The sequence below is a fragment of the Globicephala melas genome, chromosome 15, assembly GCF_963455315.2.
Source record: "Globicephala melas chromosome 15, mGloMel1.2, whole genome shotgun sequence".
NCBI classification, from domain to species: domain Eukaryota; kingdom Metazoa; phylum Chordata; class Mammalia; order Artiodactyla; family Delphinidae; genus Globicephala; species Globicephala melas.
The window spans coordinates 50,608,442-50,635,218 of NC_083328.1; the positions used below are offsets into that span (position 1 = coordinate 50,608,442).

Here is a 26,777-nt window from a genome sequence, read left to right on the forward strand (position 1 = left end):
GGTGGGCAAAGTTTGTTCCCTCCAACTAAGAGGGAGGGAGACATGGGGAGCTGTGGGGACGTACAGAAACTGTCAGCAAACGAGCTCCAGGAAAGACCGAGGGAACATGGGTGGGACCCCAGCAATGTCTCCTACATAAAGAGATCTGATGAAGGATAAAAAGGGGACTTGATAAAGTCTGAGGGTTCCTGATTTCTGAATCAAAATATACTGTTTTAAAAGCAAAGGGATTCCTTATCCTGAAAGGTTTGCCCACATAGCAACTGCTTTGATAATTATGCCTCATCATCATTGGCAGCATTTTGAAAAAACATTAAAGCTAGAAAGGACTTCAAGGTCACATATGGTCCACCTTAAATGAGCCTAACCAAGTCCCCAACAACTTGTTCAATGACAGCACATGAATCATGATACCTGAATACACCACACACACACACACACACACACACACACACACACAGAGAGAGAGAGAGAGAGAGAGAGAGAAAGTTCTGTTTCATGAGGGCAGGGATTCTTACCTATTTCATTCACTGATGTGTCCCCAGCACGAGACCAGGGTCTATAAAACACAAGATCGGTGCTAACAAATACTTATCTCATTTGTCACATAAGCTTTTGTGACTTTCCCCAGAAGACAACGTGACAGGTTCCGTAAGTTTAAATGACAACTGAAGTAGCCATCGGCCCTGGAGTTCTTAGCCTAATTTTGCACCCTGGACCCTCTTGGCTGTCTGACGCCTATGGAGTCCTCAGAAAAATGTTTTAAAATGCATAAAGTAAAATACATAGGCTTACAAAGGAAACCAATTAAAGCATAGTTATCAAAAAATATATTTTAATGTTATGGTTATAATGCATTAAATAACAAGATCTGTGATGGGTCTAATAACTGCCATAATTTCCAATAAGGAATATAAATGATTTTTGGAGGTATCTGCAACAAGTATAATGTGGTAATTTCTGCCGATGACCTATACCTAGGTCCTGCTTATACTACAGTGGTTTGGTGCCTATGTTCATAATTGAAGGAGCTGCTACCTTTCATTTGAGGTTAGTAAAACTGAAGGTGTAGTTTTTTCTCATCCAAATTCATGGACTCCAACCGTCTCCCCGACACCCACAAACTGACAACCTCCTGAGCAGTTCACTGGGCTGGGGATGGAGAGAATCCTTGCATAGAAACATACTCTGAATTCAAAATAAACTGACACAGAAAACTGGATGCCAGATTGAAAAAAAAAAAAAACCTGCATTAGTCTTTTGGGGTCTTTCATGTACATGTATGGCAGGTAAAATTTGAACACACATTTTAATAAGGATGCTAGAAAAATATCATTAGTAATACCTCTTATGGAGCATTTCCAGTGTGCCAGGTGCTGTGCTAGGGACTTAAATGTACTATCATTCATCCTCAAATAACTTTGCAAGGAGAGGACAGTGAACTCCATTTTTCAGATGAGAAAATGAGCACAGAGAAGCCCAGTAATTTGGCTAATGTTGCAGGTAGGCTGATAGCAAAGGCTTTTTTAACCAGAAGTTGTCATACTACTAAATCAGAATTATCTGGAGAGAGCAAGTAGTCAGAATACCAATTCCAGGGTCTCACCATAGAGATTCTCAATCACTGGGTTGATGCCCTAGAACTGACATTTTTCAACGACCCCCCTGAGATGATTCTGATACAGGCTGCTTGCAAACTGCACTTTGAGACACACATTGAAAGTTGTGTCTGTCTGGTTCAGGTTGCTTGGGTGTTTGTTCCAGGGAGGTGTTTGTGCCCAGTGCTGGTTTGGACTACCCTCACCTGTAAACAACCCCAGTGCACGCACTGCCTGCTACCTCCACCAGATGCTGCAGGTCATTCCTTCCATCTTCCGTCCACTTCTCCATTCTCATATCTCTGTTGTCTCCCCCATCCATGTGGCTTTGACAAGTCTTTGTTAATGGAAACATTAGAATTGGTGAGAAAAGAGTGGTTATAGTTTAGAGGGCTTTCTTGGGGTGGAGAACAGTCTTCCCTGTTCTCTGAGGCAGCTTCACTGGGAGCTATTTGCCGAAAATGGGGGAACCCTGCAAAGAACCACTCTCAGAATTGAAATCAAACTCCTCCTTCCCCGAAAGAAACATGCATATGGTTCATCCAGCCTGGCTTTTCCAGGCCAGCAGAGCAGCAACCAGACACAACATCCTTTTGTGCCCAGAGGCGTTTGTGTTTAAAACTCCAGTAAAAAAGAAAAATGACAGTTAAAGGGGTAATTGAGCATCTGTGGATTATCTGTTTGTTTTCTTTCCCGTCTCTGAGCTCAGGAAACAATGCAAATAGACGAGCCACCCCACAGCTTGTTCCTGCTGCAGGAGCCTCTGTGAAATGCAGGACAATGGCAATGAACATGAGTCATCCCTCCGGACACCTTGCTTTGTCCACCCATAGACCACTGGCCCTGCCCTCATCAGGAGGCCCCCTTTTATTCTGCTTAGTTGATGATGAAGATTAAAAAGGGCTAAGAAAAATAAGGGAGGTTCATAGAAATTAGGCTGAACTTGAGACCTAATTTTAGGACTGCTAAATAAAGATGCCGTGATTAATAGTAACAATAACAGACATAGTAATAAGGCGTTTTATATGTACTGCCTATCACAGGTGGAAAAAAAAATCACTCTTAATTTTGAGAATTAAGAAATTTGGATTCTAGAAAGATTTAATTAGCTTAGACACAGGGACGTAGCCATATGGCAACACTTTGTAAAGTGCTAGGGCACTTTGTTCTGTTTAGAATGACGTGTGTGTGTGTGTGTGTGTGTGTGTGTGTGTGTGTGTGTACACGCATGTATGCGTGTGTGTTTTCTTATCTGTTCTCCCCCTATAGACTCCCAGTTGTCGTTTACTACTGTACACCCAGCACTGAGCCTGCACTCAGTAGGTGCTCAAAAACTGATTGTTGAATGAATGAATGACAATTCCAAAAATAGTAATGAGTCCTGTCTTGTGAAAGCAAAATTTTTAAAAAATACAAATTTACTTTTGTAAAAGTAGATTAAATTAAGTAAAGATGGAGTTTTCAGAAGTACGACTCAGAAAGCCTAAAAATGTTTTCTAAAGTGGATACACCTAAGTGTCTGTTTCTCCCCAGATCCTTGGATGGTTCCAGATAAGTAGGAAGTTTCCTAAAAATACATGAGATGCTAAAAGGGAAAGGGCTTGTCATGTTTGGGTCGTGGGGGTGAGATGATCACAGATGACGAAGGGTGGAGGACACGTGGGTGGGGTGGGGGTTGTTTGCCTCCGCTGGCACCAAAAGTGTCTCTTGGGCTTCCCTGGTGCCGCAGTGGTTGAGGGTCCGCCTGCCGATGCAAGGGACACGGGTTCGTGCCCCGGTCTGGGAAGATCCCATGTGCCGCGGAGCGGCTGGGCCCGTGAGCCATGGCCGCTGAGCCTGCGTGTCCGGAGCCTGTGCTCCGCAACGGGAGAGGCCACAGCAGTGAGAGGCCCGCGTACCACTAAAAAAAAAAAAAAAAAAAAAAGCGTCTCTTTTTTCTTGTGCAACAGGCAACTTTCATGAGGAATCAGGGCTTGTTCCTCACTGACCAGGCAGGCACTGAGAAGAAGTCATGCAGGGAAAGACTGAGGTTGCCGGAGCAGCAAACAAATGGATAATAGGAGAGCAACTGGCTGGTAGTTATCAAGATTTGCTGGTATAATGAACTTCTAAGGATGTGTTACTGCCAACAGTTGAAGACTTGGGGAGGTAACTCATGCGCTTGCTCTCATGTGGTGATGATTTTACAAGAGTAGGGGGATTCCCACCCCAACACCAAAGAAAAGGATTTCCCCTACCCCTGCTCAGATCTTCTGAAAAATGATTATGTAGAAAGTGAGTGAAATCCAAACTATGTACATTTCTCTAGGGAATTTCAGTAAATTACATTTTATCACAAATAAAACCCAACCTAAGCTACTATGTTCAGTCCAGCTTTTTAATCCAAAGTGAAATGCCAGACTCAAGACCAAGAAGCACCAGAAGCTATATTAGACCAATCGTTCAAGAGGCGCCATTATTAAAGCTACTTATATTTGCCAAAATAAATCCACGTGTTTTCACCTGGAAAAGCCAACTCCCTCCCCCTCCCCCATTGTTTCCTTGCTCTTTCTTTGCTTTTCCTCTTGCAGAAATGAAATCCCGTCTTCATCATTCCCCTCTCTCCTCTGGGTGCCCCAGAAACCATTTTAGTCTGTTTTCTTGTTTCAAGAAAGCATTCAAATGTTTGACAGTAGTGTGTTTTAATTCATTTTGAAAAACAAACTCACATGGATTGATTCTTCAGGTCCCCTTACTTGGACCTGACACACTATGAAGTCCAAACAACTCTGCATAGTTACATTAAACAGGTTCTTGTGCTGTGAATTCACTGGGTGCAGGTAGCAGTGAAACATTCCCAAGACAATCACTAGACATGCAGAACGCCAGCCAGAAGCATGGGTCACTTTCAGGGGTCTTGCTGCAGGGAGCATGAGGCTGTATTTTGTGTACGTAGACAACGGTATAGGGTAAGCCATCTGTGTTCAAGGGAGCAAAGCCTCCAATATTCCTCTTGAACCTTAAGGGGTGTCTTTCCAAACGAAGTGTGGTTTCGATCCCTAAACTTCAGAGTCAGATACCTTTCCGAGTTTTATGAGTTGCTGCTTGGAGAGTCAAAGCCAAGCCACGATGAGTGTAAAAGCTGGCTGACCCCTTCCTTCCACTCCTGATCCAGCCAGTGGAGGGGGGCTGGGGTCTGTCTGCCTAATAGTTTCTAGCCCATGTGCTTATATTGGGATCGGTCCCTAGGGATCTGGACCTGGTTGGCAGTCATTTTGTGGTGGAGATGGTAAATCACCAGCGTTACCACAATGACGAGGCCCAAGATGAGCCCCAAAATCAGGGGCAAGGTTTCCTCCAAATGCTCCCGCTCATCCACTGGGCATTTATGCTCTGAAATGGGAAAGAAGAAGAAAAGCAATGAGCTCCTGCCAAAATATTCTGAATCATAAGTCTGCTCAAGAAAACTAAAAGGCAGATAGAGGTGAGAAGATTTCTCAAGGAAACTTCAGAGATATTTTCTTTTTCAGAAACAATACTTCCCAACCAAACTTAAGGCCCAATTCCTTAAAATTTCTGCATAGTGTAAAATAAAAATACATCAGTTAAATAGGGCAATATTCAGGTTATTGGATTCCAGGCCAATGTCAATAAAGCTTCCAAATGATTTATGCAAATTTTCAGAGTTGGGGCATTAGGCACAACCACCATCATTTTTATTGTTTATTTAATTTTTTAAACCTTTTACTCGTGTATAATGTACATAGAATCGCAGACAAAATACACCTTTTAGAAAATCTGAAATTACCAGGTGTTGTCAATGATACAGAGCAATTGGAGCTCTTGTCCACCATTGGTGGGAAGTGGTACAATCACTTTGTAGTAAGGTAAGGATAAACATACACCTACCTTATAACCCAGCATTCCACTCCTACGAATTTACCCAAGAACAATGAAAACATATGGACACAAAAAGACTTGAACATAAATGTTCATAGGAGCTTTATTCATAATAGCTTAAAACCAGAAACAACCAAAATGTCCGTCAGAGTAGAATGGATAAATAAACTGTGGTATATTCATACAATGGACTGTTAATCAACAATACAAAGGAATGAACTATGGCTCCACGTAACAAAATGGATGCATCTCAAAAATATTATGTTGAGTGAAAACTGTCAGACACAAAAGAGTACATGTTGTATGACTCCATTTATATGAAGTTCAAGGGCAGGCAAAACTAAGTCTATGGTGATTGAAGTCAGAGAAGTAGGGAACAGTGTGTCTTGCAGAACAGGACACAAGAGGACTTCAGGTGTGATGGAAATGTTCTGAATGTTGATTTAGGTGAGGGTTATGTTCTGCAAGTATAGGTAAAAACATACTGAGTTAACACTTCAGATTTGTGCATTTTGATATCTGTAAATTATACCACCATTTAAAAAAGGAAGTGTAGAGTTTGATGGATTTACACCACACACATCAGAACTGGTATCAGAATTGTGGTGCCAAAAGTATTAGCTTTAAATGGATAATAAATTTGGTATAGTTATGGGGAAAATCATCTAATACACCATCCTTTAAAGAAGATAGAGGAGAAAAGCATGGTGTATTTTGGCAAAAAAATTATGGTCACAATATTATTATAGTTTATTTCTTTTTTTTTTTTAATTTTGTGGTACGTGGGCCTCTCGCTGTTGTGGCCTCTCCCACTGTGGAGTTTATTTCTTTAAAAATTGTTTTGTTGCCTTAGGAGAAAACCTGAATTAAACACATCACCGGAGAAGAATATAAAGGGAGTATTAAACTATGGACAAGAAGTCAAAAGTAATTATGGGAAAATAAGGGGATGTCAAAAATTATCATGAAAAATACTGAATCCCCTTCCCCACCCATCCCCATTCATTAAGTGGTCAAAGAAAGGGGAATTCCTGAGTTCTCTTTCCCTTACCCACCATTCCAAAATCCACAAAGCTCTAAAAACCACAAGTACTTTGTATCATTCATGTGGCAGCAAAAGCTGGCTGCTCTGATTCTCATTTCTCCTCCTTAGCATGAAGATTCATGTGTTTCACTGCAGGAAACAGATTCATTAATCTGTTTGATTACAGGCGCTTCCCTGAGTCTTCTGGGTCTTATATAATATATGGACAATGCACTGTATTATCTTCCTAAAGTCCAAAATTATTCTGAATTCTGAAAAACATCTAGCCCCAAGGGTTTTAGGTGAAAGATTGTGAACCCATAAAAAAAAGCCACGCATTCCCCTCTCAGGCTTAAGCCACTGTCTTCAAACTCTGCCTTTGACCCCCAGGAAAAACAGTATTTTACATTACAACCCAGAACATACGTATACATACATAACTAAAACCAAAGTGTTATAAAACAATGGTTTTCCTTACTTTGTGCCGCTAATAATTTATCCTCTGTACTATTCTCTTTCATTTAAAACAGTGCTGGTCATGACCCACTAAAGCAGAGGTTATAATCTTTCTAGTGTCAGTGTGATGAAACTATACCCCTTCTCAGAATACTTATGATTGCATAAAAATAAAACACATAAGATTACAAAGGAAACAAATACACTGAAGTTCATCTATTAAAATATTTTTAAATAATATGAGGGACAGTTATAAATATATTTATTAGTACACAGGTATACTGGCTGTGACTGCAAAGTAGGGAGAAGCATAACTGTTACTTTGCAAGATCTGCACAAACATGTGGGAAGAACAAGACTATTATTTATATTGGTGACAAAGTCATAGGTATGATTAATACTACTGTGGGTTGTTACCTTTATTTATAATTGAAGGAAATGTTAAACATTAATTAGAAATTAAAGAAAATAAAGATGCAAATGTTTCCTATTGAAATGTACAGACCCCTTGAATTCTATACACAAACACTATGCACTCCAGGATTATGATCCTGTGCAATGAACTGATTATACAACCCACAGATTATAGAGCAAGGACAGCTGGCCTCCATCTCTGTCTGGGAGAAGAGCATCCCTTGAGCCCACCTCAGCATCTGGCTTTTGGTGCTCGGAGACCCCTGACTCCCTGTTCATCTCCACAGGTCTTGGGGTCCCTCACACCTCTGCCCTGGCTGGACTTACAGTTCTAGAGAACACAAAACAGAGGCCCAGGGTGGATGGCCCATGATTGGAAAAAGCAACAACCATCCCAGTCATTGCAAAGAACCAGATGAAGACAGATCAGACAAAATTGTGTAACTGCCAGCTGCCAGTTCAAGTCCCCTCAACCATAAACCTGGTGTGCCCAATTCAATCCTGAATCATCTTAGGTTCTGTTTTCTAGACGTGTGTTTTATTTTGTTTTGTCTGATGACCACAGCATTTTAAAGTTGTATTTACTCCCTGAGGCAAACAAACTGTAAAAGCTCTTAATGAAAAGCAGCTCCAGATGAACAGCATTGAGATGGGCCACGGACCAGGAGGCAAGCTGATTGCTTTCTCCAGCTCTGCTAGCGCCACAGACTTTTCTTGTTGGAGAAGGTGGGCAAGCCTTTTGCTGGCTGTGCTTCCCTCTGCTGTCTGATAGGGCAACTGGAGGGAGGGGTTTGCCCCTCTTTCCATATCTTCTCTGGACTGGCTCGGGACTCCTGTAACCTCAGCAAAATGTATTTTGTGTACTGAGAAGATGTTAAGATGAGTGGGCTTTGGAGATCTTTGGCTGGAGACAAGCAGATACTCTCACCAAGATGTAAGGACAACAGTAAATAAGAAAACAATTACTGATTGATGCCAGTGTATGCCAGAAACATCCCTGTGCACAAGGAAGAGCTGTATAAACTCTTTCCCACTAGCCTGTAAGCTCCACCAGGGCAGGGAAAGTTCCTATATCCCAGTACTGGGTGTACAGGTGTACAGACACCAACAGGGTCCTATGACCTTGGTATACACCATTCCCACCCATTCCAATAGGCTTTGACTACAAGGCAGGTTAGACATCCTGGAGAGTCAACGCCCCCCTTCCCCACCCCAGCAGCCATCAGTGGCAGATGGGAGTTGGAGGGTAACTCAGGTGGGTACCATACTCTTTCCCAGAAGTTCCAGCAGTGTGAGCCCCAGTGCCCACAGTGGTAACCTGCTCACTTATGCACCTGTACTAGCTTCCTTGCCTTCCCACCTCACTTCCCCACTCCACTAGCAGTGCCTTCTAGAACCACCTAAATAAATTACTTGCCCTTACATACTTATAGAGGATGTGCTTCTTGGGGAACCCAACCTAAAACACTAGGCTCCAGAGCAGTAGCAAGAACACAGAATGCTACGACTGGCTGGCTATGTGGCCCCGCGCTAGGCCTCTGTGTTCCAGCCCTCGACACAGTTCTCTGTGGTGTTAATAACAGGATTGTCTCCCTTTGGATGCTTCCCCAGGAGGCTCTGAGAAGGAGCACCTGCTCAGGTGGCATGTTTCTTCGCTGAGAGGTGCCACGCAAACCACAGGTGCACACAGCACTCTGGATCAGCATCGGCACACCATGCCCTGGTTTGCAGCATGGCAGCCAGTCTTGGGGCGCTCAGTTGGGGGTGATGTACATTCATTTCCACTAAAGCACAGTCATTTGTCTATAGATCTGGGTAAAATACAGATCAGGTTGTATCTCCCAAACACACTGTTAGAAACAATGATAAGCTCATGAATTCAGAGCACCCGACAACCTTTCTGAAGATGGCCCCCCGCATTCACATGTCTGGTACAGTTGCTCAGCTGCAGCAGCTGAGGCTTGGAGAGGCTAAGAGCACAGGATCTGATACCCAAAGACAGGTTCCTGTCCCAGCCCTGGCAGCCACAAGGAGCGCAGTCTTAGCCAGTAACTTTACCCCTAAGTCTCAGCTTCTCCACTGTAAACAGGGATCTCAGTACCTTCTTCACAGGTCTCTTTATTTGTTTGTTTCCCCCCTTGAGAATTAAGATGGGCCCAGTCTATATGTGGCGACTTAAATGCCCATTAAACCTGAGTGTTTAACAAAGGGGCACAGAGGCACCTTCGTGTTCTATTACATTTCTTCTGTCTTTATGCGTGAGAGTCGCCTTTAATTCAAGCCATTAAAGTACTCAGGCTGATCTGTTCCCTCCCAGTGATGCATCCTCCGTGCTAGCACAGTCAGAGTTCTCCTGGGGCCTCAAAGGGACTCACTACCAGGAATGAATTGTGGAAGGACAAGTTACCCAACACCCGCTGAGACACATGGGCTGCCTTGAACTGCAGGCTGAGAGTTGCCACACCAAGTGTACCTGTCATAGAAATAAGCTGGCCTCCATGAATTGGCCCCTCGGTGGTTTATATTTTTCACTGCAGGCTGAGACCCACATCCAATTATTTAAAAAAAAAAAAAACCCAAACAGACACATTTAGCCATTTAGGGCCTGTCTGCTTTGCATACAAATCTCACCCAACAGCTGTTACCCACTGATAGGATAGATAAGGCCCTAAGCTTCTGCTGCCCCCCGAGCTCTCTGACCCAAAGACTCCTCCCTGTGCTGCTAAGTGACATCACCTAGATCCATAGCCCCCTCCTGACACCCCTCTCCCTGCCAGGACATCCCTTATCCTCCTTTCCTTTGGGATAGTGGTCCCCAGGGTGCTGTAAGCCTTTTTCTGGACGGTCCCATGCTGTGAGGGGCTTTCCTTACACAACCTGCCCAAGTGCCACCCAATGAAGCTTGTGTGTTTCTGCCTCTCATGGTCATATCATATTCCTTGATCAGCTCAAAATCCCTCAAATCCCCCTACCGACAGTTTGCCATGGCCAGCAGTATCAGCAAGGAGCTTGCTAGGAATGGAGTCTCTTGGGCCCCGCCCCCAGAACTACGGAACCAGACTTGACTTGGCATGTTAACAAGATCACCAGAGCTGTGCTCAGTGATCTGGAGCCTCTGAGCTACTTTCATTGGGGATCAGCATAGTAGCCAAGCTCAACGGTCTAAAGGGATTTGTGTGATAAAGATGTCATCCCCATCTGGGCTGCTCTCAGCCTCTATGAGTGTCCACTAACTCATTTCACTGACCCTTCCTTGCTTTTCTTAGAATCTATGAAGGAGGCAGGTGGGAGACTGCAGACTGCCAGGCATGACCCCCTTACACAGGGAATAGGCTCTTCATTGGAAGCCCTTATGCTGCATGTCCTGCTTGCACACGACAGAACGCATGCACACAGTCCTGCAGTAGGCGTCAGACATATGACCAGGTGCCCTCCCCACCGCCACGCAGGCAGGCTTCACTCACCCACACAGGCATTAGCAACACATCAGAGCCTCCTTCTATTCTGGGGAGTGGGGTCCAAGTGCCAGGTTCCGAAAAGGCACTCCAAAAGGAATAGTTCAGATTCCACCAAATCAAATAAAATGATCTCTTACGAAACACACTGGGGACAGGTGCTGAGAGGCACAGACAGGAGGAACCAGGAACAAAAGGAGCCCTGCCACACAAAGGCACATTGATTCAGTGAGAGATCCTGAATAAGGCTTGCCTCCTCCCAGGAGTGTCAAGGCTTGAGCCCCAGGGCACCATACAGGAGGCAACACCCTAATTATTCCCCAGAAAAGCCTGGGTGAGACCAGTGCAATTTGCTTGTGCTTAATATATCTGCATTTAGGAAGTTATACATGCTTACAAACTGTCTAAATCTATCTATTTAAGCCCTGGAAGTGGATAAGAACTGCTTTTTATACAAAAACGTCATTAAATCTATGCCAAGAATATCACTGATTTTTAGGAAAACAGCTCTGGTCCTTATTCAGTACTCATTTACTCTTATTTTGTACACAATTCTGACATCTATGAGATCTGATTTCTCCATTCATAAATGACTATAAGCAGCAACTTAGAAATAACCCAGAGAGGGTTAGGGTGAGATTGTGATAAGGAACTAGTAAAAGCAGCAATTATAGCACCAGTAGTACCAAGAAATGAAGAAGTGTCTAAAAACCATTGACCAGAGGAACACAAAGAGTAACTAGAGACTACTGAAAGTACCTATACAAACTCAGAAGTATGTGATCCAATATTTTCAAAATGAATTCTGGGCCATCCATAATCATAAGTCCACTTACTTTTAATTACATTTAATATTTTCAGTTTAAGAAAGACACTTACATTTTATAAATACTTTCATAATCCACTGTATTTTTTAGTATTAAGATCTTGGCGTTTAGTTTAGTTTCAATTTTGTAGAAAACACATTAAGATGGAATAGCCCATACAGGTAAGAGCCATAACAGGTAGGCATGGCACTGCTGTACTAAATGTATTAAATTCTGATTTGCCTGGCTTTGAAGCATTTGCAAGTCTCTATTAATTGACCCCACAGCTTCGGAATATCAATTCAGCCAAAGTTAACAGGGCATCTGCAATGTGCCAAGCACTGTACTTGTTGCTAAAAATATAAAGATGAATAAGAAGGAGGCCTTTCTCTTTAGGACAGTTTAACTTAGGAATTCCTTAATGCCTTCTGAATAAATCATGGGGGGAGGGATTCTATTCCGTATACTTTGAATGGGCGGGGCATTTAATGAAAGCTGGACTCCTTGGGACTGATTTAATGATTTGTGTGTGACCCAGGTGGGCATTCCCTAATATCCTACACATTCGAATGGTTGTATTCACCTGGGGACTGCCAGCCCAAAGGTAGGCATCAATAAAGCAGTCAGAATCTCTCCCCATTTCTTAACCACAAGGAATAAATGAGAATATCAAACTGCCTTTAACAACCTCCTCCAGACAACAGAGAGAGAGAGAAAAAAAATGAATGGGAGAATTCACTTACTCCACTTGCCCAGAGTAAATTGTTGCTAGATTTAGACAAATTGCAGAATGTGAACTTCTCTCCTGCCCTTCTTCTGGGATGCAGAGAACCAGGAAGATATGGACGCCCTGAACCTGCTCCAGCTGGATCCTGCCTGACCCCCTTCCAGGGCTTGCATAGACTGCGAAGAAGCCTTCTTGCATGCCCCAGAGGGAGCAGATCAGGGGCCTTGCCTCCTTGGAACCTCATGGGTGTCCCTCCACACAAAGGTGAGAGCTGTACAGAGGCAGGTCTCCATGAGTCTCTCTCTGTAACCTGTACACACACACACACACACACACACACACACACCTATTGCATTCTGGTCACACAAAAACTTAGACTCACAGTGGTAGAACCTAGGGCTGGAAGTGTCTAGAGGCCATGGTGAAACTGAGGCCCACATAAGCAAAGGCCCTTCTCCAATCCATGGCTCTCTCAATAGCTGCTTGGGATTTTTAGCTGCCTTTTCCTTGGGAAACTTGCATCAAAATTATATATTTTTTTCAGCTGACTTTCTTATCTTTCTCCCTATCCACTTTCCTTTTTTGGCAAAGGAGGGGAGGAAAGGAAAGATGAAAAAATAAGGGAAAAAAGGAAGGGAGGGAGGAAGGAAGAAAACAGAGAAAAAGAAGGGAGAGAAAGAGAGAGGAAAAGAAGGAAGTGAAGGAGGAAGAGAGAGAGGGAAGATGAAAGAGAAAGTCATTGTAGTTGATAAAATTCAGTTTGTTGCCTTTAGTCTTTGAAAAATATTATAGAGGGAGGCAGTGCCATGATATCCTAGAGAAAGTCCACGTGGTAACAGCCTGGTACCCTGGCAGGTTGCCTTCCACATCCATCTTGAGGTCAGCCTTTGCTTCCTTCCTCTCCCTCTCCTTCTGCCTCCCCACCGACCTACCTTCACTGAAGACAAAATCAGAGATGATGTCAAAGGGCTGGATGTGGACCGCAGACAGGATCATGGTGACTGTCTTCTGCGGATCACTGGAGGCTAGTGAAATGGTCTGCTGAGCTTGACATTCATAGGACTTTCCAGCTGGGGTGACCAAGGCAGATAGATGATGCGAGTTGGCTGTGTGCTTCCCGGCTGCAGGGAAGGCCCAGAGCAATGGTTAGGCCCCTATAGGGCTGGCAGAACTCTCATTATGGTGATCCAGATAGTTGACCTTTGCCTCTTAGCCCAGACCCCCCCTCTGATCCTCTGCTGACATGCCCTGTTGCCTTGCCCGGCTGGGGCTATGCAAATGTGAATGCACCCATTCTTTCATGAGCATGGATTTCTTAAATATTAATTTGGAATTTCCTTTTGGAAGAATAAAGTGATACCTAAAACCCCAACCCTTTTTACTATATAAGACCTCACAACAGAGATTCCAAAGATCCACAATGAACAGTGACTTGGTATCCTACACCTCGCACTGGCCTGCAGAAAATAAAATATCTTCCTCAGCAAAGCATGGCTGCTGCTAGTACTCTGAGCAGATGCCCTTGTACGCATACATATTCTTTGGAAGCCTGCCTCACCCCTTTTCCTCCTTTTCTGGATTAAGGTTTTTGTTTTTTTTTTTTCCTTTTTTTGGTCTAATTTAACTGTGTGAAACGTTTGAATATGAATTTTGATGAAGAGACAAAATTGCCCTTTTTACTGCGATGATAAGGGGTGAAACGGAAAATATGACATATGTATTCTTATACATGTTCAGTAAAAATCTTTTTCCAACTCAGGTGCCCAGGTGATGAAAGGCTTCATTATGAGTAGATCAGATAATTTACAAAATAAAAAAATACATAAATTTAAATGTGGTCTTTGATGGTGCCTGCAGATCCCAGCATTGTTATTTGGAGCCTAGATATCCCTTGCCACAATATTTTTGGAGGATCTGGGTAGTTGTTGTACTGATGGGCATGAAAAGCTAATAAATAAGGATGGTTTAGAGTCCACTCTGGGGTGGCCGCAGTGGATGACTGAAGATTGCGGTGAGGCCTGAGCAATGCGCCAAAAGATCTGAAGGACATCAGATTCTGACCCAGAATGAAAGTCATACTGTCCCCCTTGAAGTTTTAGCGCATAAGAATAAAAACCAGGGTGCAGAAGAAAATAAAAATACAGATTTGTCCTTCTCCGTCCTTCTTTAAAGGACAAATCATAAGAAAGCCATCCTGAAGCAGCCACAGGAAGACAGTCCCTCAAGAGACATCTCATCCAGGATCAGGTGATGGGTGACAGGCTGGGCCTCAGGCTCTTGGTTTCTTGCACATCTACAGGGCCTGAAGGCCAGAGGACCCACCGGCGCTCCCGCTTGCTTCCTCCACCTTGGAGAGCAAGTCCAGGGCTACCTTGGCCTGGGAGCGCAAGGCCCTGACCCTGAGGAATTCGGCCTCCAAGCCTGAGATCCCTGCAGTGTCTGCGCTTGCCCGGGTTCCTTTCCCAGCCCTGCTGGTCTCTACTCACCACTGACCGCGTCTTTAAAATGGGTCTTCTCCGAGGAGTCATAGACAAACTGGACCTTGCTCAGCCTCCACGTCGCCTCGGGTCCCTTGGATGTGTTGTGACTTTCCTGCCGAGCGGGGCAGGCGCGCGTTAACCGCCCGAGCAGATCTGGGTGGGGAAACGGAGGGGCGGCCCCTACCCACACCCACCCGGAGTCTGCAACCCCTCTGAGCGCCCCACTAGCACTTACCTTTACAAACAGCATTTTGAGCGCGTATGCGCGATCCACCCAGAACACCTGCAGCTCCGACTCGTTGTGGCCACAGTGGCCCTTCACCTCAGCTCCCCGGGTCAGTGAGATATCAGCCTGTTCCGTGATTAGCTGGGAACACAGACGCCCCGCACCCCCTCAGCGCGCGAGCCCCAGTGGGTGCTGTAAAGGGCAGCGCGTCCAAACTCCGGGTCGCACGCCTGGGCACTCCTTTGCGCGCGCGCTCCCAGGTCCAGGAACATGCGGTTAGATGCTTTGCGTGCAGACCCGGCCGTTAAGGAAGCAGAGAGAGGGATTTACTTTCAAAGCAGGCGGGGCGAGCAGAAGGCATTACAAGCCGGAACCCCCATGCAGCATTTGGGAGCAGCCTGCAGGGTGTAGGGGGGAAGGCGGGTGACCCAGGTCTTCACAGGGTCTTGAGGGAAGGTGCCCTTCGTCCCTGGAGCCCTAGGAGCAAGCTGCGAGGGAAAAAGTGCCTTACATCTACATAATTGCTGGCCCACACATCATAAGGGACAATAAATTTGGCTGCAAACTCTGCCATGAGACACGTCGTCCCATTTTCCCGCACCACAAATATATCTTTTTCAGGGTTAGTGGAGAGGCCTGAGAGATTCTCCACTTCTTGTTCTGCCATGATTCGAGCCATTGTATCTGCAGAAAACAAACAAAAAATCCTATCGGTTAGGGGCTCAGCGAGCCCACGCGTCTCGGGCACAGGGGTGGAGAGACAAGGAGGTCTGCGGGCTTTGGGCTGCCCAAGTTCCTTGCCGGCTGCAGGGCGCTCTGAGAGCCGTTTCGCTGACCTAGCGCCAACAAATTCGACTTCGTTGCTGTTAATTTATAATAAAAATAAAATTAAAAAACATTTAAAGCCTTATTAATTTGTAATCTGACTGGCCTTTTTCTTCATCTTAGGCTTTTAAACCAAAGCTTCTCGCCAGTGCTCTGAGCCCACGAAGCAGGCCTGTGCAGCATCGTGTCTGGGATTGGCGTACAAGTGTGTGGCTCTCTGGGGAATTCCCTGCCACTGATGGGAAGGTCCTCCCCTCCTCCCCCCAAAAAAGAACAAACCCGCCAAACATTAGGGCCACGTTTTGACCTTAAGATAATGGCTTTACTGTGCCAGTTCTATTCTCTGCAAAGAGTGCACCCTGCTCTGGCGGTTGCCGAAACGCTACTCACGGAAGAGCATCAGAAGAACTCGAAGTCTATTCATGCCGAGAACGGCTCTTCCTCGGAGATCCATCCTCGCGGAGCAGCGAATAAGGCCAGCCAGTGGTGCTGCTGCAGAGGCCGCCCGAGAGGGAATCCCTCAAAGTCGCCGCTGGAGTGAGCCTGAGTGAGCGAGGGGCGGGGGCACCGAGAGGGAGGAGGGAGGGAGCACGCGTTCCGTACGCACTGGCGGACTTGGTGTGGATGGAGTACCGCACCGACCCGGGCAGGGTGAACGCTAATGTGCTCACTGCAGAGGAAAGGACCGCGTGGCGAGGGAGCTGTCCACGGCTGCGAGTGCTGAAAGGATTCGGTTGTATTGCTGGAGTGATTGTGGCTGGGCTTGTGCAGAGCTCCAATGAAATTTGGGAAGGCTAAAATTCTCCCTGAGTCTGTTTCCTGCGCTGCAATTGCATCCGCAAAGATGATTCTATCCTGAGAAACTTAATAGCACCCTCCGACTTATTCAATATCCCTACCAGTACAGTGATTAGGTGGTGAAGACATCACACCACTGGAGTCCTGGCTTCTGAAAATGCTTCTAGCTCCTGAAGGAAAACGGTGGAGCACAAATTGTTGCTGCTTTGGGGGAGGAGGCGTAGGCAGGAATAGGGAAGGAAAATGCTATGGCAACAGCTTCCTGCATTTGGAGACATCGCCTTCTCTCCCTTGCTCTCACGAGCTCAGGGTTTAAAGTTAAACTGATGCCTCATCAAGTGAGGCCGTTAGTCAATGCAGTATGTCTATTTGGGCTTGTTTTTTGTGAGTTCTGTTCTCTGATTGCACGAGGACTTTGAACTCTGGGGTCACCTACCCTCGCTCATTATATTGTGACTACTCTGCTAAGAGGAATGTAAGTGAACCCAAAGTTTGTGAGGGTTATGTAGCATCTTTTAGGACAGTCCTAGTTATATATACACACACACACACGCATGCACACATATAATACTCTACAGCATCTAGTGGGACAGAAAAAACAAATACCACGGGGCTAATTCCTATATTTACACTTTTTAGTAGCTTGCTTGATTTTTAAATATTTTGCTCCATAAATCAGAATACAGCACTTTCAGCAATAGGCATACTGTCCTAATCAATTGTAGTGATGTCCAAATATTTTACTTCTTAGTGGTGATTTCATTATATGAAAAATCAACAATATAATGTCATAAAACAATGTCATAATAAGGGGCAAATTGCAAAGTATTTTCATGTTCATTGTCAAATTTGATCCTCCCTACAACCTTAGAAGGTAGGCAAGGGAAGATATACCTTATTGTGGTTGTACATACCCCAAAATTGAGGCTCAGAGAAATTAAATGACCTTCCTCAATGTCACATGGTCAGTAAAATTAAAATAGAAAAATCACATTATTTAACTTCATAGGGATCATTTTCATTTTTCCTTATATAATACTTTGACTCTAAAATATACCATACGTTGATTTCCATTAAAAAATCTTTATTCAGTGACCAAATAACAAGCTAACACCTAAGATCTCTAGCTCACATTCCTGAAATGTATAGAGTGCTGTTTTAAGTATAATAATATTCTGACATTATGCTTGCCACAAAGTGTTTATACAATTATTTTTTCAAACCTGTTCCTATATCAATAATGAGATTAATAGCAGTTCAAATTATGAAGTAATGTTTAAATCAATACTATATTTTTACATCTTTATTTTTATCTCTGTATTTTGATATTTCATCCAAACATTTCTCAATAACTTTATATAACTGAATATATATAGAAACACTGAGGCAAAATTGTGATTGATACAAAGGCAATTATTATCAGTTGACAGTGGAATTTGTAAAAATTATATATGCCTAATGATTTGTCATGTTAGCAATTGTTAGTAAACACTTATTTTCCTGTAGCACTGTAAAAATTAGAAAGCAATGAGATATAGGTAATGGAACATTTATATATTCTCTTTCCCTCTCTCCCTTTAGTAAATGAGGAAAGAAATGAATGGATTTCAGTCCAGGAGTCACTATTTATTTTTTATGACCTTGTACAGATTTTAGTGTTCCTCACCTAAGAAACTGGGATAATAGCTCAAGGGATATCTGGTTAGGCCAAGTGAGCCAATGATTATAAAAGCATTAAAAAAAAAAGACAAATTAATTTAGACCATAAGCATTAACTGAGTACCCACTACTTGCACTATGTTTGGTAATCTGGAAACCCAAAGATAAACAAATACCATTATAAAGTAGAAGAGATATCTGTAACAGTTAGGACACTTTCTCTTGTGACACATTATTGCAGATATCTTAAATTATAAATTGTTAAAAAAGCAACTGAATTAATTGATGATTAGCTGCTTTAATAATAAAATATTAGATGGGACATAGCATTGGTCATGAATCTTAAGTTGTTGTAGTTGATTTACAAATCAAATAGTGGTTCCTTTGGAAAATGGTTTCTTTCCATACCTGACATAAATGATCTCCTTGTTGACCAGCAATTGAATGAGTCAAAGGAAAAAAAAAGGAAGCAATTTTAACTCCTTTTCTTCAGAGAATCATCTTCAAAGCATAATTAATTTAAAATCCCTTTGGGTATTTAATCTTAAACATAGCTTTACAAACACCCATTAACTTATTTGTCTATCTGTAATGATTCTTACATTGCAATAGGAGTCAGGTCATTATACCTACAACTTTCACGAACATTAATTAAATACTTTCTAATCATCCTTAAAAAAACTTCAGTTCTTTAAAATTACTAAAGAGATAATAAAGGAGAAAAATGTACCATTAAATCATAGTAACAAAGTTTTCCAGGATCCATTCCATTCTTCATTTCTTAAGTGGGAGAGAAAGTAGGAGAAAAAATGCCATAAACATGTACACTCATGTGGATGATAGCTGTGTCAATTTTCATCAACGCTGCCGGCAGTCAATACAAATGTCACCCAAGTGCACTGGCTTTTGAATCTCTTCTCAATCCTTTAAGTCCTTCAAAGGATTCTCTTCAATTCTGGTATTTACTTATTGAATTAGTCTTTATGAATCTCATGCATATCATTGAGTGGTTACTGTTTCATGGATGTGGAAGAAAAGACCCACTGTATGTATAGAACTTTTAGTTTGGGTGAAAGAAAATGAGAAGAATCATGAAGATGTATGGTTGCCTGGCACAATGTGTGCACAGATGTTTAAGGAAAGAAAAAGTAAGATAGCCACCCCGGGGTGGGGTGGAATTGACCAAGGAGGCCTCTTGGAGAAGGAGATCTTAAAGAAGTGGACAAATTGATCTAAGGTAAAGGATAAAGAAGGGCAATGCAGATGGAAGAAAAATATATTAAGTAGGAGAGTCAGTGCAAAGATGTAATTCTTCATTGCTCCATATTTATCAATTTGCAATAAAGAAGAAATTAGACTCCCAAATCCACAGTGTCTTATACATAACCTTTATTTAACTTCTTTATTTGGTAATTTACCCATATATGGTATATGCAAAAGAATGGCATATGCAAAACATTCTAAATAAAATTAAATATTCAACTTATTAGGTGTATCTCTTTATACTTGGTTGCACAAGCAACTGACTTGTACCTGTAGAATCAAAAGTGGAAAGCTAAGCTTTGTTGCAGCTGAAATTTGGCTTGTTGATGTTTCAATCCACTTTACAGTGAAATGTAAAAATGTACTCTGGTGCTGCTGTTCCCACCACCACTAATGCTCTCCCCTGACCCAGCACACACACACACACACACACACACAGGACAAGGAGGGATAACTGAACTGGACAAGATGCACACAGCCCTTACGCCCAAATTACTAGTTACCAAAACATTTTCCGTGCTGAACTTAATCACTGGACAATTATTTCATTTAATTTAATCACTGCCTTTGAAAACCTTTGAAATCCTTTTGGGATAGGAACTGAAAAATAAGTACACATAAAAATATTTTGTGCATATATTGGCAAACCCTAGAAAATGTGGAAAGAATCAGAAAATTAAGTTTAGCCCTCTGATGCACTAAGCTTGCATGACCTTGATGAAATTTCCCTCATCCTTCCTGTCATTGGTCTCTCCTGCAACTAGTTTAAAGAAACCAAGCTATTTCTGCAATGAGGGTAACCAGTAGAGAAGACAAGGCACCAGAATAATAGCCCTTTCATTGGAAATGTATCTTCATGCTAAGTTCTTAGAAAATGTCCTTTTATGAACTCATTTAGGATAAATGCCTTCACATAGGAGGGAATGCAGGGGACAAAGTCTCTCTAAAAAAACTACCTGAATAAGCAGATGGTGAGGCCAGGTGATCATTCCTGAAAGGTTCAAGAGCACAGGAATTATTTTCATCTCTTGAGCCAGTAATTAGTTAACTGTTTTTAAAACAGTTTATGATAGCTACCGCTAGCTTCAATGTGTAAAATTTTAGGCTACTGAGTACAATCAGTCCTCTTGGCTTTCCTGGCAGTGAGGAAAATCTTAACACAGGGGGGACCCGGGACTTTTCTGTAAAAGACAAGAGTCAACTGAGAATTTTAAAAAGTCCTTTAAGAAGTTTTTTTTTTCTCCAAGAAATACTAACAGTTATCCCAGGAGGCTTAAGGTTAGACAAGCTGTGGCTCATTTACAGCAGTTTGCTATCTGCGTCCTGAGATAATGCACTTCTTTAAAATTTCTTTTATCGTGTATCACAGGGGTTCCTTATTCCCAGTTACCTACTCTTTAAGTTCTCTATTTCTGCATATTCACCTGAAGATGTGTTGGAACTAAGGGAAATTTATATTAATTGCTATGGGGTGGGGAGGGTGAGAGTGGGGCGGCCAGTCAGCTGAGCTTGGAAGGAAGCTTTGCTGGTGCAGACCTGGAGCCCCGGAGTTGCCCTGGGGTGTTGTGATGTTGTAAGTTTGGGATGTTTCTATGGCTGTTTATTTGAAACCATTGCAAGACGCTCGCTCTGGTAACCAAGAAAGGGAAAGAGGAAAGAGTCTTCAGTGTGTTGGAAAGACGACTGGCATGGGAATCTAGGAAGCAATGTGTTAGCTTTATTACTCCACTAACAAAAACTTCTGGAAGGAATGGTTTCACCTCTCTGGTCTTCAACATGCCTTTCCTACAGGATCCTTCCAGGACTGCATGCCCCGCTTCTATGGGTGACCTTAGTTAGGAAGTGATCTGAGCAATTCTTTCTAGGGGAAAAAAAAAAAGCAAAATCGAAAAACCAAAACAAACAAACAAAAAACCACTGAGGATTTCCATTACTAAAGCTTTCTATCCCAACGCGCAAGAAGCCTGCACAGATCTAGACTCACGGATTGCGGCCCTCGGCGTTACCTTTGGGTGACACCGAGGCACATGGGCCCGGTTGCTCGAGGTCTGGAGCTTGGCGGGGCTGGGGCTGCGGACTCCAGACCTGTCTGCTTCTGCCCGAGAGACAAGAGATGCGCGTTGCGGCGGTGCGCCCAGCGGCCCGAACGCCGAGTTCGCGGCGACCTCAGCAAGGGAAAGACGTCGGCGCCAGGCACCCGGGTTGGACTTCACCGCACGTTCGCGAAGCTGCTCCCGGTATGGAGGTGAAAGAGGAACCTTGCAGAGGTGTGGTCCAAGCCGGCTCCAAAGCCGGTAAGAAGGATCAATTCCGAGGTTGCTGGAGTTGGGCGAGTTCGGGCCTTGGCTGCTGGACAGAAGCTCCGGGCTCTTTTGTGTTCTGGTGTCGAGGGGAATTAGGACTAGAAAGGGAGGAAGTAAGTTCCTGGCAGAGAGTGTTCTCTGGCTCCCCGCGACTTTCTTTGCGGCTTCCAAGGCCGGGAAGCGTTGGCAAACCCCACGCTGGGGCGGGGAGGGTGGGCGGTGAAACCCAGGCGCTCTGCCTGCCTCGCGCCTCTCGGGTCCCTACCCCGCCCAGAGGAAAGCCGGGGGGGCTTGAGCGGGGTGGGGTGTTACACAGAGGAGGAGGAAGAGGCCAGGTTGCAGAGGCTTCGCGTCTCTTCTTTTCTCTTTTCCTTTCTAACCCGCCAGGGTGGCATCTGCATCGGAGGGAAATGCCCCCGATGGGCCCCAGAGATCCAGCTTCCAGGGCAGAAGTCGGGAGGATGCTGCGCCGCAGGGCCAGGAGCGCTCGGGCATCCTCGCGGCGCGCGGTCCTTGGACCACTCTGAGACGTGGGCAAGATTTTGAGACTCTGCCGAGAGGAGATCGAGGCTGAGGTGCCCGAAGAGGCTCAGAGGGCGCGCCCTCAGAGGGAAACGGCTCTGCCTGCGGGGCTGGCGGCCTGGGAACCGGGCGGGTCCCGGCCCGGGGACAGGACGGTGACAGGGTGGACTGACTCACTGGGGCCTTCTGCTAGGGTCCCTGATCGCTAAGTGAGGCTTCTGACCTGGTGGAGAAGTGGGACCGAAACATTCTCCTCCTCCCACGCACGAGTCTTCTACCCCCTCGGGGCGCCCCGGGCTGCTGGAGGCCCAGGCCTGTGAGGTTAGGGTTAGAGTTGTGTTTGTTTTTGTTTTCCAATCTGGGGCTGGGGGCGGGAGCGGAGGTTATTCTGTACTCTAGGTCGCAAATGAGAGAAAGAGTCCAGGGACAAAGCAGGGTCCGCCTCTCTGCGGAAAGTCCCAGTTCCCGAGACTGATCCCGCGCCCCCGGGGGTGATGTGCCACTCAGCTGGCAGGACGCGGAGCCGGGGACCTGCGGCTCTGCTCTTCTCCGGTGATAAGACCAGATAAGGACTCTGGGAGGCCCCACCCCTGAGAAACACTGTGGGGACCGTCCCGATATTCCCTTTGAAATAAAAATAACATTAAATCCAAGATTCAAATAACACTAAATCTCGCATTCTAACACTAAAAAAAACCCACTAACGCTCGGGATTTTAATCCATGGCGGCTCCATGGTTACTTTTTAACTCAAAAGCAAATTTGTGGGTGCAGGCCTCTGCTGCCCAGGCCTGTCTGCCAGAGTTGTCCCCGGCTCAGCAGCCCCGGTGGCACCTGCACGTGCAGTCTAGGCCCAGCCCCCATCCCCGCCCCAGGAGGTTCTTTGTGTTTCTAATTCTCCCCCCACACCCCTCTTTTTTTTTCTTGTCAGCAAAACAGCAGGGTCTGTAGAGGTGGTTGTCCCCGCCTCGCCCAGTCTCTGGAGTCACAACCCAAGTCAAACGGGCGTTCGAGAGCGTTCGAGCTTAGGGCGCTGAAGCCACCACGAGCAACGCGCCCCAACCCCTGTCACTCGGAGGTCAGGAGCCTGGGTACCGCTGCTGCTACCGCATCATCGCTGGTGAATTTGTGGGGAGGCGCACAGATGGGGAACGCCTTGGGCCGGCACTCAGGGCCAGCTGATGGATCGTCTCATTTCCTGACTTGATGGGCCGGAACCTGGGCTGGCCGGGCTGGCCGGGGGGAGCTGGGTGGCGTAGGGACCCAGCCAGCCGCACGGGTGCATAGACGTGTGTGTGTGTGTGTGTGTGTGTGTGTGTGTGTGTGTGTGTGTGTGTGTGAGATATGTATCTTAGAGAAAGACCCCCAATACCCTCCCTCCCCCAACGCGAAGTTATCCCTCCTCCGGTTTTCTGTTCTGGACACAAGCGCCTTGTCCCCGGTTGTGAGTGCAGTGGTGGTTGTCAGAGCTCCAGGCGTCCGCTCGCACCGTGCTGGCAGCATCATTTTTCCGCGGGAGGCTGAGGAGAGCAGGACTTGGCCTCCAGTCCAGTCCCCCGAAAGGGCTGTGGGTGGGGGAACAGGTCATGAAAGCCACAGTGTGGAGGGGGTGGGGAAGCCTCCATTCTGGGTCCATCTAAGGTCCGCCTCTCTGGGAAACTTGGAGGGAGACAGGGACTGGCCTTGAGAGTCAGGCGGCGGTGAGGAATGTTGTAGAAAGGTGGGTGGGAAAAATGCACATTGGAACGCTCGCTTCCGGGGCCGTTGGACACTCCAGCGAGCACAACAAAGCCGTGTGTGCCCCTGGGGAGGGCAAGGTTGCTGGTCCCTGTCTCAGCACCTCACCCTCAACTCAGGAAGGAGCTGGAAGGAAGGAGAGAAACCCAGGAGGGAGCCGGAGGCTGAGCTCAGATGAGAGGACAGCTGAACCAAAGAAGGGTCAGACACTGGGGTTCCTGTTTCTAGGCCATAAGTGTGGGGTTTTCTTTTTCAGCTTCCAGGAATCCAGAATCTTCCTCCAGGTCTCTGGGAACTTGAACTCTGACTCTACTTGGAAGCATTCATCCTAGGCTGGGCCTTGGAGAGGCCTGAGAGGATCAGGCCTGTGAGCTCAAGGAGTCCCCAGCCGGGTGTGCACCTGGGCAAAGTAGCCCACCCACTCCCCAACTGCCTTCTGGGAAAGTGGCCACTCTCTAGGGAGCCAGGAAAGCATCACAAGGGTCAGGGTCTCTAGACAGTGCACTGCCCAGAGACTGAAGTGTGGTCCATGGGCCAGTAGCATCACCCTCACCTGGCTACTGCAGAATCTCAGGCCCCACCCAGGCCTCCTGCATCAGAAGCTCCATTGAAAAAGGGAGTCTAGGGGGCTTATGAACATCTCAGCTGGAGAAGCCTAATTTATAGAACCTCAGTTTAGCCACTGCCCACTTCAAGTTAGAATGCCCAGTTCTCAAACCTCTTCCCTTCTCTTCCTGCACTTGATTAAATCATTCAGTCTTGTTTCTTTAAATGAACTGCATATGTTGACTATCCCAAATTCTCACCTCAAATAAATCAACTGCTTAGTATCTCCACTGGGATATATAAAGATATTTCCAACTTAACAAGTCCATGATTGTTAATTTTATGCATCAATTTGGCTAGGCTGTGGTGCCCAGATGTTTGGTCAAAACCAGGTTAGATGTTGCTGTGGAGGTATTTTTAAAATGTGATCAACTGGGCTTCCCTGGTGGCGCAGTGGTTGAGAGTCCACCTGCCGATGCAGGGGACACGGGTTCGTGCCCCGGTCTGGGAAGATCCCACATGACGCGGAGCGGCTGGACCCGTAAGCCGTGGCCGCTGAGCCTGCATGTACAGAGCCTGTGCTCCGCAACGGGAGAGGCCACAACAGTGAGAGGCCCGCGTACCGCAAAAAGAAACAAACAAACAAATAAAATGTGATCAACTTTTAAATCAGTAGACTTTGAGTAAATAGGTTACCCTTCATAATGTGGGTGATCCTCATCCAATCAGTTGAGGCCCTTAAGAGAAAAGACTGAGGTCCTCCAAGGAAGGAAGGAGTTTGCCTTCAGACTGCCTTCAGACTTGAGCAGCAAAATCAACTCTTTCTTGGACGTCCCACCTGCCAGCCTGCTCTGCAGAATGTAGACTTGCTAGCATCCATAATCACATGAGCCAGTTCCTTAAAATAAATTTCTCTCTGCACACATTCTATTGGTTCTGTTTCTCTGGATAACCTTGATTAATACAATGTCCAAAACCAAACTTCTCATTTATCCCTTGCCTCCACCTTCCAAAACCCTGCTTCTTTTCAGCTGTTACAGTTAGCAGAAATTCCAGTTGTTCAGACCAAGAGTTTCTAAACCACCACTGACTTCTCCCATTCCCTCACGCCCCACATCTAACTCATCAGAAAATCCTGCCATCTTTCCCTTTAAACTAGATCCATGATCTGACAACTTCTCATCATCCTTATTGCTCTCACCCTGGTTTTTGCTCCTCTTATCTAGTTAAAAAACTTTCTAGTCTTCTGTTTCTTCCTTGGCCCTCTTGTGGCCTTTTCTTCATATGCAGTCAAGAGTGATTCCAGGCTTCCCTGGTGGCGCAGTGGTTGAGAGTCCGCCTGCCTATGCAGGGGACACGGGTTTGTGCCCCGGTCCGGGAAGGTCCCACATGCCGCGGAGCAGCTGGGCCTGTGAGCCATGGCTGCTGAGCCTGTGCGTCCGGAGCCTGTGCTCCGCAATGGGAGAGGCCACAACAGTGAGAGGCCCGCGTACCGCAAAAAAAAAAAAAAAAAAAAAAGAGTGATTCCACAGTGTAGATAAAACCATGTCAGTCACTCCTTCCTCCAAACTCTACAGTGCGTTCCTCTTTCATTCAGATGAAAAAACCAAGCCTGGAAGTCTGTCTATGTTGTGGCGACTGTTACATCTTCTACAATCCCTTACCCCCTTCACTCTGCCGACATTCTGGACATGCTGCTGCCTCAGGCCCTTTGCTCTAGCTGATCCCTCTGCTGGGAGCTAATTAAGGATTACATTTGGCTGTGAAGAATGGAAAACCCAAAATAACAGTGACTTAAACAAGATAGCAGTATATTTTTCTCAAAGAAAAGTCCAGGAGCCATTGCTCCAGGGTTGGTAAGCTGTTTCATGGTCTCAGAGATTCAGACTTGTCCAACCTGCAAAGGTCTTCATTCTCAATGACTTCTCATAGTCCAACCAGTGAGGAGCAAAAGACACAGGAAGAAAATGGGTCAAGGTCAAAGGAGAGACAACTGTTGTCTTTTAAGAAGATGCACTAAATCTTCCCCTGGGCTCCTGACATTCCATTGCCCAGGATGT

At 45.4% G+C, this 26,777-nt stretch overlaps 1 protein-coding gene across 1 annotated transcript; it reads right to left on the bottom strand.

Moving 5' to 3' along the window:
* Positions 1-4,147: 4,147 nt before the first annotated feature.
* Positions 4,148-21,819, bottom strand: LAMP5 (lysosomal associated membrane protein family member 5). The gene is given in 8 exon segments (XM_030872663.2): positions 4,148-4,970; positions 13,292-13,480; positions 14,846-14,951; positions 15,075-15,206; positions 15,577-15,749; positions 16,281-16,368; positions 16,370-16,610; positions 21,617-21,819. Coding segments are annotated over 8 exon segments (1,131 nt in total). The 5' UTR covers positions 21,640-21,819; the 3' UTR covers positions 4,148-4,791.
* Between the last annotated feature and the right edge of the window lie 4,958 nt (positions 21,820-26,777).